This window comes from Pagrus major, chromosome 15 (genome assembly GCF_040436345.1).
Source record: "Pagrus major chromosome 15, Pma_NU_1.0".
NCBI classification, from domain to species: Eukaryota; Metazoa; Chordata; class Actinopteri; order Spariformes; family Sparidae; genus Pagrus; species Pagrus major.
Window position 1 is genome coordinate 31,987,795 of NC_133229.1, and position 14,409 is coordinate 32,002,203.

Consider the following 14,409-nt stretch of genomic DNA (forward strand, 5'->3'; position numbering starts at 1 on the left):
TAACGGTTGATTTTTAGGAAGGTCAAAGCTGGAACAATTGGTCAATCGACAGGAAATTGACCATTTTTGATGAGTTGTTAGTTGTTGAATAGAGCAAAAGTAGCAATTGGTTGTGGGTTAGGGTTTTCCAGTGTGAGGATTTGCTGCGTTTGTCTGTGTTTAAATCACAGTAAACTGAATATCTTTGTGTTTTGGACTGTTTGTCAGAAAAAGTAGACATTCGAGGACGACATGTTTGGCTTTCCAAACTTTTTGACAAATCACACATCTTTCTGAAAATGATTTGTGTCTGGTCTGGTTAATTTTTCATAATGGATAATTTATGCAACTGATAACAAGCCCACTTGATAATGATGCTAGACTAGATCTTTAACTGGATATTAGATGAAGGGGTATCTAATGTCGGAGGCAAGTTTAAATCCCTTTCTTTCTGATCTGTCGGCTCCAGCGTTTGCCGTTGGTCTTCATAGTCCCCCGAGGCAAATGTCTGAGGATAAAACTCTGATTTAATGATATTTATATCTGATAGTTTATCGGGCAGATGCAGAGCTGCCTCCTTCAGGGCTTTTACAAAGTGATGAATCACCACCGAGGCTCCGCCGGCTCTCTGAAGACAACACCGCTTAGTTTTCATCTGAATGGATGACTCAGTTTTATTTAAACTGATATCGATCTGTTAATATACACACTTAAATTAATGCACATGCACACATGCGCACACACACACACACACACACACACACAGCAGACAGATACTGTGTAACTAGAGCAGTAGGACTTTGCTCTTGTGTGTTGGAGGGATCTCCTGTTAATTAAAGCTTCCTCCTCCCCCTCTTCCTCCTCCTTCTCCTCCCTGCATTGCGACACTGGCAGGCCCACAAAGGGTTCTTCGACCCAGAAACCACTCAGCAAATGTTCTTCATTATGCAACTTGAGGTGCAGAGCTGAACATAAATCTGCCTCACTGATCGTCCCGTTACACTTCAGCCCTTTTCACACAGAGACTCTGCATTATCGCTGCAGCCGAGGCTCGCCTTTTCTCCGCCTTTGTTTGTTCACACTGAACCAAGCCTTGCCGGCGTAAAGCCGCACCAGTGTGTCAATTCATACAGCACGCTGGCGTTGCAGATCCAAAACAGGCGTGCCGGTACACATCATGACATTGAGATCTGTGTGGTGTCCTCCTGTTAATCTCAACATGTACCGCTGACTGTTTATAATCATATGGATGCAGTTATAATGTGTTGTGATGAGATCCTGACCCACCAAACATCCTGGAAAGTGAAGTTACGTTTTTCGCTCTAAATTACATCATCACATAATCACCATCAGTAAACAGGACGTTGTCTGACTCTCACTCACGGGGAAGGGAGGCTGTTTTCTGGGGGAAAGTTCCCTGAAGTCTCGGTCGGGAGGGCTGACCGTCACCATGACAACAGTAACTACAACAACACAATAGTGAAGGAGACAAAGACATGAGAGTTAAAGTCTTTTGCTCTGAATCACGTCACATAATCACCGCCATTTTACTGCGGGAGCCGCCTGGCTCTGCTGCCGGGGACATATGCTGTTTTTCTGGCAGAAATGTAACGAAGAGTCGGACGACTGACGGGAGAACATTCCAAAAACACGACTAGTTACCACGTTACTGTTATTTGGTTCTGTAACGGTGCTTTGTGGGACATTTCTCTTTTATTTGATGAGTGAAGGATCTGATTACCCGTCAGACTGAACACCATCAGACTGTGAACTAGGCTTGGGCGATTATATCGCCAATCACCCATCGGCTGAGTCCATCACGGTTGGTTTCTTTCTTTTCTTTTTTTTTTTTTTTTTAATTTTTTGGGCGATTTTTGTCATTTTATTTTGCTTAATTAATGGTCTGCCTCCACAGAATTCAACACGGTACATATAGTTCATAATTACTATGTAGAGCACAATTCAAAGTGTGCGCGTATTGGAACTGGCAGCTTCACACATGATTTCCAACAAGTCTTTCACAAAATGACTGAGCTGAAAGTAACGTTAATTCATAAACCATATTTGAGAACTACATCAAAAAAAGATGTGCAGTTGTGCACCCCGATCGTTATAATAGGACAGGTATGTTATCCTGATCTCCCACCTGTTTGGTCATTTAGAGGCTGTGAGCGAATGCGTCCTTCTGCAGCCTCGCCCCCTGCGCCCGCAAAGCACGCTACACTTTTTTGCTGCATTCATGTGGTGTCAGAAGATCTGAGTTACCGAGTTGTTTTTCTGACGTGAGGTGGCGTTCACGTGAATTATCCCATTCTGAAAGTCATTTTTAGATTTTTTCCAACATCACATGAATGCAACATCCCCCCTCTTTTTTTTTTTCTCCGCCACACACACAACTGCCGAATATATCGGCAACCGCCGGTTGATGGGCTGACGGTGGCCGGTTGGAAATTTTTAACATATCGCCCAACCCTACTGTGAACACCATCAGACTGTGAACACCATCAGACTGTGAACACCATCAGACTGTGAACACCATCAGACTGTGAACACCATCAGACTGTGAACACTTACCCTGACCCTAGCCCCAGGCTAAGGGAGCTGTTAGCCCCAGGCTAAGGCAGCTGTTAGCCGCAGGCTGAGAAAGTGTTCACAATGGCATATTCAAAGTGGGCTAACCCCGACTTTAGCCTAGGGCTTGCTGGCGCTGCTCCAGAGCAGGTTAGCCCCAACTTTGTGGGGTTACTCCCAGAAAATCAACTAAACACTGGGCTAAGAGGTGCCAGTGTGATGGGGCTAAAGTTACATGCTGAATATCAGCCGCAAATATCGGCCAGGCCCATAATCAGTCTAAACCTGATAAATATGGTCACTCCATGTTTAAAGTGGTAGAAATATGAAAAAAGCCCAATATGATGTATAACTTAAAATGTCATGAGAATTTGTCCTTGATAGATGAGGGATGGTCATCAAGGGTTAGGGTTAACCCATCGAGCCCATGATGAATTTTAAGGTGACGTGTTCTTCATGTTGCTTTAAGTCTGAACAATCAAACACATATAAAACATGTCTGCAGTAAGTATTATTTGACACCATCAATTATTACCTAATCAACGTGCAAATTATTTCATGATCATGAAGTTTGATATTGCTTCACATTTATTTTGTATGGGAAAACATGATGAAAATCGTGCAATTTCATGATGTGAAAGATGACGTGGGTTACAGCAGCAGTGAAGAAGTTATTCACTCTTTCATCACTCAAGTTCACTGTTTCATGAACTGCACGTTTGTTTCCAGCAGGGCAGCGAACGATAAGGGAGCCAGCAGGTGGTCACTAGTAGTTAGACACTGAACCTGAAACGTCACTAACAGTTCACACATTCATCAACTCGTTGGTATATTTTTAAAAAAATTAAATGTGCTGAGCTCTGATTTCTTATAACTGATCTTGTTTTTAATCTCAGTTGTTATTCTCTTCTTGTACGTAGACCTAAATCTTATCAGTGTTAATATAAAAGTATGAAGTCTGTTTCAGATAAAGTTGAGTTTCTCTTTCTACACACACATCTGAAGGTGTGTGTGTTTTCTCTTGTAGTTCAGTGAGTTTTGATGAGTGAGGAGGTAGAGTTTATAAAGTGAGGCCAGTGCCCTCTAGTGGAAGCAGACAGACATGACCACTCGGATGATCTGAGTCTGACTCCGAGTTAATCAGATACCACACACTTCTGTGTCACAGCAGCTCATAACTCAGATCATATCAGGCTGTAAACCTGCACCAGCTTTAGTCAGATATCTGACGAACCCTCAAACTGAACTTTCCTGCTCTTCAACATGTAAACTCCCAGAAGTCTTGGCAGCAGGTGGAAAAAGAGCTGAAGGCAAGAAAACAGCCGTTATTTTCTAATCTTTTGTTTAAACTCTTTGTTGGCAGCAGGTGAAGGTGACAGGAAAGTTTGAATAAGTTCAGTAGTTTACTCTGGTTGGGGTAATTATATGAAAGAGTTTCGGGATGAGCGAGTATTCAGCTGAAACAAGTATCCAGTATAGATCATGTACTTTTGAACAGCATGAGTATCCAATAATATTTGTATTATAATACTGATGAAGGAAAACCCTCGTTGTGTAGCTGACGGAAGGTTATTCTTCAAGTTATCTGTAAAAGTTATCTGACTCTTGTGATCCAAATGTTCGATCTGAAGCTCAGTTCTGAGGCTGTTTGTGAATAATTTTCAAATAAATTATAAATATAGCAACTTAAATTAACAACTTCCTGTTAGTCCCTCTCACTTACAGTTTAAGCTCCACCTGTTCTGAGTGCAGATACAGACACAGATAATTGAAATGGTTGAACTGACGCAGATGATGTTGTACTAAAAAATATCTATTTAGGTACAAATGTAACTGTAAACTCTACCTCACCTTAACATATAGAAACATGTTCTTCCTTCATTCCTGTAATACAACGAGCCAAATATCTCAAATATTAAATGTTTTCTCAAGACAAGTAGTTGTACAAGAACTACAAGAACTGAATAAGAGTAAATATAAGAAAATATTGTGATTTTTTAGTAGGATAGACAGATTATCAGTGTCAGTGTTATAAAAATGCAGTAAATTGACTGTGATGCAGCGTCCTCTCTCTGTAGTCACCAGTGATGGAAAGAGTACAGTTACATTACTGAAATATTACTCAATTACAAGTAAAACTACTGATATTAAAATCATACTTAAGTAAAAGTATTCTTCTCAAATGCTACTCAAAGTATTAGTTACTTTTTAACCGCTGACGTTTAATGCATGATCAGTAGCAGGCATTCAAAGTAATTCAGAGTAAAATTACAAACTTGAAAAAATACTCAAACTGGTACCCAAAAACCTCACAGCCTGTCAACACTGAATAATCTGAATCTGTAAAGTAACTAGTAACTAAGTTGTTAAATAAATGGAGTGAAAGTATAAAGTAGCAGAAGATGGAAATAATGAAGTAAAGTACCTCAAAATTGTACCTAATGACAGTATTTGAGTAATTGCTGTTACATTCTGTCACTGGTTCTAAATTTGACACCAAGATTTTTATCTTTACTGTAAATGTATATAAATACCAAATATCAGTTACTGGTCTCCTAGATTACTAATAATCAGTGTCGGCACTGAAAAAATACATACATTGATATGATTATTAACAGAGTCTGATCTGCAAAGTAACTAAAGTTAATAAATAAATGTAGAGGAGTAGAAGTATGAAAGAGCAGAAAATGGAAATACTCGAGTACAGTCCTACACTGTACTCGAGTAAACTTTACTTTTTAAAGAGACAAAGATTTTAATTTTTACTACAAATGCATTTCAGCTTCAGATATGTTATTGGTCTCTTTGAATACTAATAATGCATCAGTGACTGAAACACAAAAGTATAAGTAATTATTTGTTATTATAATTTAATATGGAGTAAAATCCTTTAAAAGACATGGAGTTTGTTGAAGTGCAGCACTTTTATCCCTCTGGATGTTTTTATTTATTTGACCTGCTGTAGTTACAAACACAAATCTTTACTGAAGCAGGACAATCAACTGAAGCAGGACAATCCACCGGATCACTTTCAGTCTTTCATCAGCTCGTCTCTCTGCTGCATCAGCACTTCTGACACAGCAGAGAGAGGACGAGGGATGACGAAGGGAGAGCAGGGTGAGAGAAAACATAAGGGTTGGGGGAAGTTAGAGGGAGAGAAAGGAGGAGGGGAGGCAGAGAGGGAGGAGCAGGGGAGGAGGGGAGGCAGAGAGGGAGGAGCAGGGGAGGGAGAGGGAGGAGGGGAGGCAGAGAGGGAGGAGGAGGGGAGGCAGAGAGGGAGGAGCAGGGGAGGAGGGGAGGCAGAGAGGGAGGAGCAGGGGAGGCAGAGAGGGAGGAGGGGAGGCAGAGAGGGAGGAGGAGGGGAGGGAGAGGGAGGAGGGGAGGCAGAGAGGGAGGAGGAGGGGAGGCAGAGACGTTTATAGTTGCTGCGTCAGAGCGCTGGCAGCAGACAGTCAGCTGACAGCTCATTCGCTCGCTGCAGTCGTCTCCCCCAGAGGAAGCCTTACTCGGGTTCTTCCCTCTCTCCCTCCCTCCCTCCCTCCCTCCCTCTCTTTCTTCCTCCTCCTCTTCCTCCTGCAGCCGGACACACACACTTACTCACATTTGCATTGAGTGCCTGTTCGGTCTCTGTCTGTGTGGAATGTGTGTTTGCTGACCGGACGACATGGAGAACAACTCTGTGGACAAACAGGAGAGCGAGCCTGCAGCGCAGCACTGGAGAGAGCAGGGTACACCTCCACCTTTCTGTCTTTGTCTTCAGCTGCAGGGTACACCTCCACCTTTCTGTCTTTGTCTTCCGCTGCAGGGTACACCTCCACCTTTCTGTCTTTGTCTTCAGCTGCAGGGTACACCTCCACCTTTCTGTCTTTGTCTTCAGCTGCAGGGTACACCTCCACCTTTCTGTCTTTGTCTTCCGCTGCTATCACAGTTAGTCTCAGGCTGGTGGTGTCACCGTCCAGAGACCTGAAGCTGTTCACTGCTGCCAGCTTGTTCTTCAGTGCGTTGGCTCTTCTTTCAGTCAGGCTGTAGGAAAGACAGATTTGACATTAATGCTTAAACAGACTAACTAAGGAGCTGTGACTAGACGCTGCAGCACAGCTCACACAAGCTTGGAAAACTTTGATAACGAAAATGTCAGGCTGAATTCTGGACTGTTGAATATTTGCATTTTATTTTGTGGGGCAGCCATAAAAGCATCTTTAGTTGTAGCTTCTTGAGGGGAAGTTAAAGTTTAATCAGGTTGGTTCATGTGTTTCATCTCACTTCCTTCATGTGTGACAGACTTTTTGTTGATGACGTGAGTCCTCTGATGTTTTCTCACCTGTGTACCGGGACTGATGCTCTAAGTCTTCTCAGGTAGATGACTGCAGATTTTTCTGGACCGTCTGGTGCAGGTCTCGTCCTTGGTTGACTGCAGCAGCCACAGATAGGACCTTTGGACAGTCAGGCACTATGAGCAAAGGTAGACAGTAGAGAGGAGGAGGAGGAGGAGGGAGTGGACTGACGTTAGCTGGCAGCGTGTTGATAGGCCAATGTGTTGGGGATATGCTAATGAGCTGGAGGAGAGTCAGGTCAGAGCTTTTACTGTGTGTGACGGACACACTGACATGTTTGGTGGTTCTGATCGAATGAATGCAGCTTCAGAAGCTCGAGGATCGTTTTGTGTTTCATGTTTTCAAGTAGAAAATGGAGAATCAGTCGCGCTGCAACCAGCTGATGTGTCATCGGAGCTAAGAAACTAAACGTGTCATTAACAGTCGCTTCATTGTCGGGCTGTCGATAGACAGAACATCAATTTGCAACTATTTAAGTTAATCCTTGAAGTAGGACTGTCATCGTATCAGGTTTTTTGCCAAATGAATTCACAATTTTATTGCGATATCTTTTGGGATTTGAAAACAAAATGCTAGTAATGAAATCTAGCTGTAACTTTGTTTACTGTGTGTTTTGTCTCTTTTTATCGAATAAATTAACCTTGAAAAAGTACGTGTGTAGAGTGTGTAGCTGTCTGTAGCGGTCTGTAACTGTGAAGAACGTGTACAGAAGGAAGACTTACTATCAGCTACTCAGTTATTAGTGAAAAGGCAACCAGATGAACTCACAGACAACAGATGCACAAGGCTGAACATCTTCACTGGATTAATCAGATAATATTAAACTATGTGTCTTCTTAACACAATATCAATATTTAATCTTTCAATATCACAGTTGTCATGAATATTTGTGAAACTCCTAACTTGAAGTAATAAGCAAGCAAAAATACCCAAAATGTCTTGCTTTTTTCATTAAGTTGAGGATTTGTGGCTTAATCTCATCAAAAATTATAGCAAACTGAATACAAGTATGTAAAGACAAACTCTGGGATGTGGGAAGTTGTAATGTGCATTTCTCACTACATTCTGACATTTGTTAAACCACAAAAATTTGTCTAAAAGTCATCAGTAGTTTGTCTTTCATGCCTCATTCATCTGTTATGTTTTGGAGCGACAGTAAATTAATCATTTTAGGACAATGAACAAAAGCTCACAAGTTCCAGACGTCCAAAGAGCGTTCATCAGTGTGAAACCCACAGATAAGCAGTTTACAGTGATAAGACTTTAATCTTGATTAAATTGTATAAAATGATTAAAAATCATCCAGAATATTCCACAAAGACGGAGAAGCAGCAAACCTTCACAGTGGAGAAGCTTGTGTTGCTAACGTTTGTCATTTCTGCTAAAAATGACTCTCAAAATGGCCGCTGTCATTTGGTCAGTGGTCAAACATGCAGATTAAAACAGCTGTGTGTGTGTGTGTGTGTGTGTGTGTGAATGTCAGTTTGGTTCTGTTCATTAAACCGGTGAGCAGAACGTGTTGGCTGGACGACTGAAAGAAGCTGCTGTGTCTCTTGACACCACGAGGCCGAGTCGCACAATGACTAAGCAGAACTGTGCGTGTGTGTGTGAGGGACAGTGTGTAGGTCTTCTATGCGTGTGTGTGTGGGTCTTGTATGTGTGTTAGAGGTTGTGTAGTTGCATCAGTAGTGTAATAACTGGGCGTTATGTTGTAAACCGGGCTGAGCGGCTGCAGTTTGTGCTCAGGAATGAGGAACGTCATCATATTTTTGACCTCTCACACATTTTTCACCGACAGAGTGACTCATCGTCTTCGTCTCCTCGTCCACACTGAGGTCATCATGTGTTCATACCTCTACTCTCTATAAAGTGTCCGGCCACTAATGAAGACTCTACTGTCCTGTGAGGCTAGCAGCAGTTTTTCTGCTCCGTTTCTTTGTGTAAAGCAGATTTACAGTTAGTTTACATCCTAATGGGACATTTATCAGTGAAGCACGTCTCTACTTCCTGAACTTATTTCAAAATTCAATCATCAAATCTTTGTTTTAGCCCATTGAGAACAAATTAGATATAATTTTACATTACTGATGACTAAAGCTGAATGAGATTAGTCGAGTGAGAAAATGAATTGGCGACTTTTTAGGTAACTGATCATTTTAGTCATTTTTCAGGTTCAAAATATCAAAATTGATTCCTCCAGCTTTTGGATTTGTTGTTTATATTGTCTTACATGAAAGTTAACTGAACATCACTGAATAATAAAGACTAATTGATAATGAAAATAATCATAAGTTTCAGTCCTATTTAACATATTCGCATGGCAGCCATTTTCCTCTGACGTCATGCTCAAGGTGTGGAGCTTGAATGCTGGAATAATGTTGTGCTGCTGTTTTCTAGGTTGGAAATCATATGAGCATAAGAGATCTGACACATTTTTATGATTTCACCCCATCACGATCAATTAGGGACTGAAAAATGATGGGTAGTGAAATTCTGGGGGGCCTTGGGCCATATTTCAAGGAAAATAACCCATTTGCTACTGTTGGCATCAATCACTTCCTAAATAAGCCTTACACCTTAAAACTTAAAAAACAACCAAAAAAACATAAAATGGCTCCGTACAGCTCATCCAGTGTAATCAAGTCTCGTTTTACTGTGAAGCTCCAGGAATGTGTTGTGACTTTAGAGCAGCGGGGAGAGAGACATAAACTAAACAGCTGCTCTCCTGCAGCTCATTCAGCTCACCTGTAAAAACATCTGATCAGGCCTGATGGTTGAAACCTCGTTGGTTTTGTCTTTGTTTTGGAGCCAGTGGCTCAGTTGTCGGACAGCCGCTCTCCCAGCATGCACCTGGTGTTCCTGGACAGCTCGTAGTTCCTTACATGGACCCAAACCTCTCAGATCTGATGTTTGGGTTTCTTCTGTTTCAGTTGGTCGGATCAGAATTCCTAACTTTCATCTCTTTGATTGGTATTCTGGAGCCAGTTTTCTTTTTACAGCCGAGTTGTGTAACACACCTCCACCCTCCTCCTGCTCCTCCTCCACCTTTCTTCTCCTTCTCCTCTTCCACCTTTCTCCACCCTCCTCCTTCTCTTCCTAAACCCTCCTCCACCTTTCTCCTTCTCCTCTTCCACCTTTCTCCACCCTCCTCCTCTTCTACCTTTCTACTCCTTCTCCTCTTCCACCTTTCTCTTCCTTCTCCTCCTTCTCCTCCTTCTCCTCTTCTACCTTTCTCCTCCTTCTCCTCTTCCACCTTTCTCCACCCTCTTCCTCCTCCACCTTTCTCCTCCTTCTCATTAGAAAACCCATCATGTCTTCATGATAACGATGTCCTCTCACATGTATCCAGTAACAACTCTCTGTCTGTCTGCTGTGGTTGACCTTTGACCTCAGGTGGGGTTAGGTCATTCATTAAACCTACTTTATTGATCAGAGTCACTGACTCATGGTCATTGATCAGTGTCATGTGGATGAGATCATATTGAATGAAAGGAAGTTTTTTAACTGCTGGTTTATATAAATTAAGTAAGGCAGTGATTTACAAGACATTAACATCCTACTTCACTACACTTACCCTATAAAGTAAAATGTGGACCGTCAGCAGATTTGTTGATCAGCTGACTGATAGCTGCTTTTTGGGGCCATTATTGATATTCAGTAGTAAAACTTCTGATATTAAAATATTGGCTGATGTACACAAAGTTTTTGCAATGATCCCTCAAATGTGGTCATCAAATACTTTTATACAATACACAACAATAAACTTTATTTTCTAATTCACAGCACTGAAACCGTGAACTTCACTTGAATTTGATAATTAGAAATTACACCACAACACATTTTTCTGTATTATAATTTCATAGGAAGAAAATAAGTTTGAAAGGGGCAATATGTAATATATATAATGTATAATATAAGTTAAAAACATTCAAAAATTAACAAAAATCATCAAAACGTTTATTTATTGTGTTGCAGGGAAGTTAGCATGCTAACTAGCTAGCCCAGGCCCAGCCCGCTGTAAAGATTCTGTGCAAGCGGTGTAAACACCAACACCCATCTGGTCCCTGAGTATTTAACAGTATATGAGAATTAATGAGCAGTATTTAACAGTATATGAACATCAATTAACAGTATTTAACAGTATATGAGAATTAATGAGCAGTATATAACAGTATATGAACATCAATTAACAGTATTTAACAGTATATGAACATTAACAGTATTTGAACAGTATATGAACATCAATTAACAGTATTAAACAGTATTTAACATTAACAGTATATGAACAGTATTTAACAGTATATGAACATTAATTAACGGTATTTAACGGTATTTAACAGTATATGAACAATAATTAACAGTATTTAACAGTATATGAACATTAAGTAACAGTATTTGAACAGTATGTAACAGTATTTAACAGTATATGAACATTAATTAACAGTATTTAACATTAATTAACAGTATTTAACAGTATTTTAACAGTATTTAACAGTATTTGAACAGTATGTAACAGTATTTAACAGTATATGAACATTAATTAACAGTATTTAACAGTATATTAACAGTATTTAACCGTATATGAACAGTATTTAACATTAATTAACAGTATTTAACATTAATTAACAGTATTTAACAGTATATGAACAGTATTTAACATTAATTAACAGTATTTAACATTAATTAACAGTATTTAACAGTATATTAACAGTATTTAACAGTATATGAACATTATTTAACAGTATATGAACAGTATTTAACATTAATTAACAGTATTTAACAGTATATTAACAGTATTTAACCGTATATGAACAGTATTTAACATTAATTAACAGTATTTAACATTAATTAACAGTATTTAACAGTATTTAACAGTATATGAACAGTATTTAACAGTATATGAACAGTATTTAACAGTATATGAACATTAATGAACAGTATTTAACAGTATATGAACAGTATTTAACAGTATATGAACCGTCCATCCGTCCACACTGAGAGGGACCGAGCTGCGCATGTCTCTCTCTCTCCCGCTCCTCCTCGGTGTCTCTCTCCCGCTCCTCCTCGGTGTCTCTCTCTCCCCCGCTCCTCCTCGGTGTCTCTCTCCCCTCGCTCACCTCTCGTCAGCCAGGCGGAGCCGCCGAGCTGCTGCTGCTGAGCGGAGGTTCAAGATGGACGCTAAACGGGGTTAGTCTGCTTCTCATCTTGTGTTTACCGGCCGTCTCTCTGCTCTTTCACATGTCGCGTTTATGACCGGTTCAGTATTTGCGTGAGCAGCGGGACTGTGGCTTCAGTCCGGGGAGGGCTGGAGGCAGAGCGGGTCTCTTGCGGAGGTCATGCCGGACAGTTTGACGTTTTGTCCCCGCGGTGAGGACCGGGCTGCCGTTGGGGGCTGGCAGACACCCCCCCCGGGAGGATAATAAAACTTTTCGGGACACTGACCATGTTGAAGAGAGGGGGATTAAACATAGCGAGAAGTGAAACGAGATCAGCGGCCGGGGTTTAGCACGCTGTGATGCGGGGTCTATTTTTAGCCAGGCTCCGGCGATGCTAGCACGCCTGCTACCATATGTAGCCAGGCAGCCGCATTTGGACCGCGGACCCTCCCCCCCTCATGTTGGCTGTTGGGTCCGTGTCTTTACATCCAGACAATGGCTCTCTGTCAAACTACCGACCACAGCTGCTGCTAATAACATTTGTGTTAGCATACTGAGCCGTAAGATAACGGGGGAGAGCTAGCTGTCAGCTAAGCTAACGTAGCAGCTAGCTGTCAACGCCCACATTTACAGCCGCTGCGCTCAATAAGAGAGAAGCTTCCCGAATATAAAGCCTCGACTGTCTCTGATGAAGTGACTGTGAACAAGCAGCTGATGCTCAGAGGCCTCGTCTGTACTGGATGTGTGTCTGTCTGTAGTGTGTGTGTTCACAGATCTGCTTCAAAAGCACAGTTGTTAAGATAACTGCAGTATAATGAAGTGAGAGTTTACCAGGCGACAGCTGATCATTGTACTGAGCAGACTGTCACAGATGACACTGATAGATGTGTTATTGGTTGATGTGATTGATTTCTCTGCATGTTATCAGGGTTATTTATTCCACTTCGGTAGCTGATTGTCAAAGAAGTGTGTACAGTAGTGTTGTCATGATGCTGACATTTACGAGTTTGATGCAACATCTTGAAAAATATTGATATTCAGTGTCATGTTGATGCCATGTGGAACATTTGACCCATCAAGGGCATGAAATTTCATATTTATATGTAAATATCAAGACGAGATACATCTTTTCTTGGCTAGTAGCAGAGAACATAAGAAAGACTGACAAACATTAGATACCACACTAAAGTAGTGTGTGTGTGTGTGTGTGTGTGTGTGTGTGTGTGTGTGTGTGTGTGTGTGTGTGAGAGAGAGAGAGAGAGAGACAGAGAGAGAGAATTGAAGCTGGTATTGGTGTATCATTAGTGCAGAAGTTGAGCATTTAATCTGTTTTAATATTCAGTATGTATTAATTTATCAAGATTTTTGACAACACTTGTTTGAAGTTGGGGATCAACTCACAATAAACATACGTATTGATTTAATATGAAATCTCCAAAAAGACGTCACGTCAGCATCTTGTAAGTTGTACTGAGCATCTTTAAGTGTCTTGTTCTAGAGTCAGACTAGTCTATTGGTCCCTGAGGAGAACGTTCAGTAGCTCCTTCTAGAATAGAAATATTACACTATAGAGAGATGTGAAGAAAATATAAATGGAGAAGACAAGAGATCAGAGTAAGTAAAAAAATATATAGGTAGTAAAATATAGCTATAGCTATATGTAACAGCTATAATATGTATTTACATTTAAAGAGTTGCAATAGAGATGTAATTTTGTTTTATTTGACAAACCACAAAGAAAAGCATTAAATTTTTGAGTTTAAAGAGTTTAAATCAGCAAATGTTTAATGGTTAGAATTTAACTTCCTAATATACTAAAACGAAGATTGTATTTTTGTCAGTAGACTAGTTGTTAATCAGGTGATCAGGAGGAAACAACAGACGTGTCATTGCTTTTCTCTGACAATGAAACAAAAAAATCGGTGTGACTATTTCACTTTAATGCAACTGACTGGATTATATATCTGACATCCGATATCACATTAGGTCTAAGAACTTGTGACAGGCATTTGACCTTTCATAAATATTATTAATCAATAATGAAAACATGGTTAGCTGCAACACACCTTTAATGTTTATGTCAATAAAAAGTAGTGAAAAAACACTCATCAGTGGTGTGTATGTATGTGTGTGTGTGTGTGTATATATATATATATATATATATATATATATATATATATATATATATATATATATATATATATATATATATATATTTTCTAGACGATGTGTTGAGACGCTCACTTGTTACGACCCGCTGTCCAAAACACAAACATACTGAAGAGTTACTGATAGAAAAGATAGAAAGGCTGAAAACAAAAAACGTGTCTGTTTTGTTTGATATGTGACTTAATTGATTGATGGATTGT

At 40.3% G+C, this 14,409-nt stretch overlaps 1 protein-coding gene across 7 annotated transcripts in view; it reads left to right on the top strand.

The window, feature by feature from the left end:
- rtn4a (reticulon 4a) overlaps positions 1-14,409 on the top strand; it is a 42,382-nt gene that overhangs the window by 15,989 nt on the left and 11,984 nt on the right. Inside the window, exon 1 of one of the 7 annotated variants that reach the window (XM_073481830.1) lies at positions 6,037-6,317. The exons of 4 other annotated variants lie outside the window; for them this stretch is intronic. In XM_073481830.1, coding sequence (XP_073337931.1) covers positions 6,215-6,317 — 103 coding nt within the window. In that variant the 5' untranslated portion in view covers positions 6,037-6,214. Of the gene's footprint in view, positions 1-6,036; positions 6,318-12,040; positions 12,072-14,409 lie in introns of those variants that run through there. 2 more of the 7 variants (XM_073481831.1, XM_073481828.1) reach the window with 2 other exon arrangements.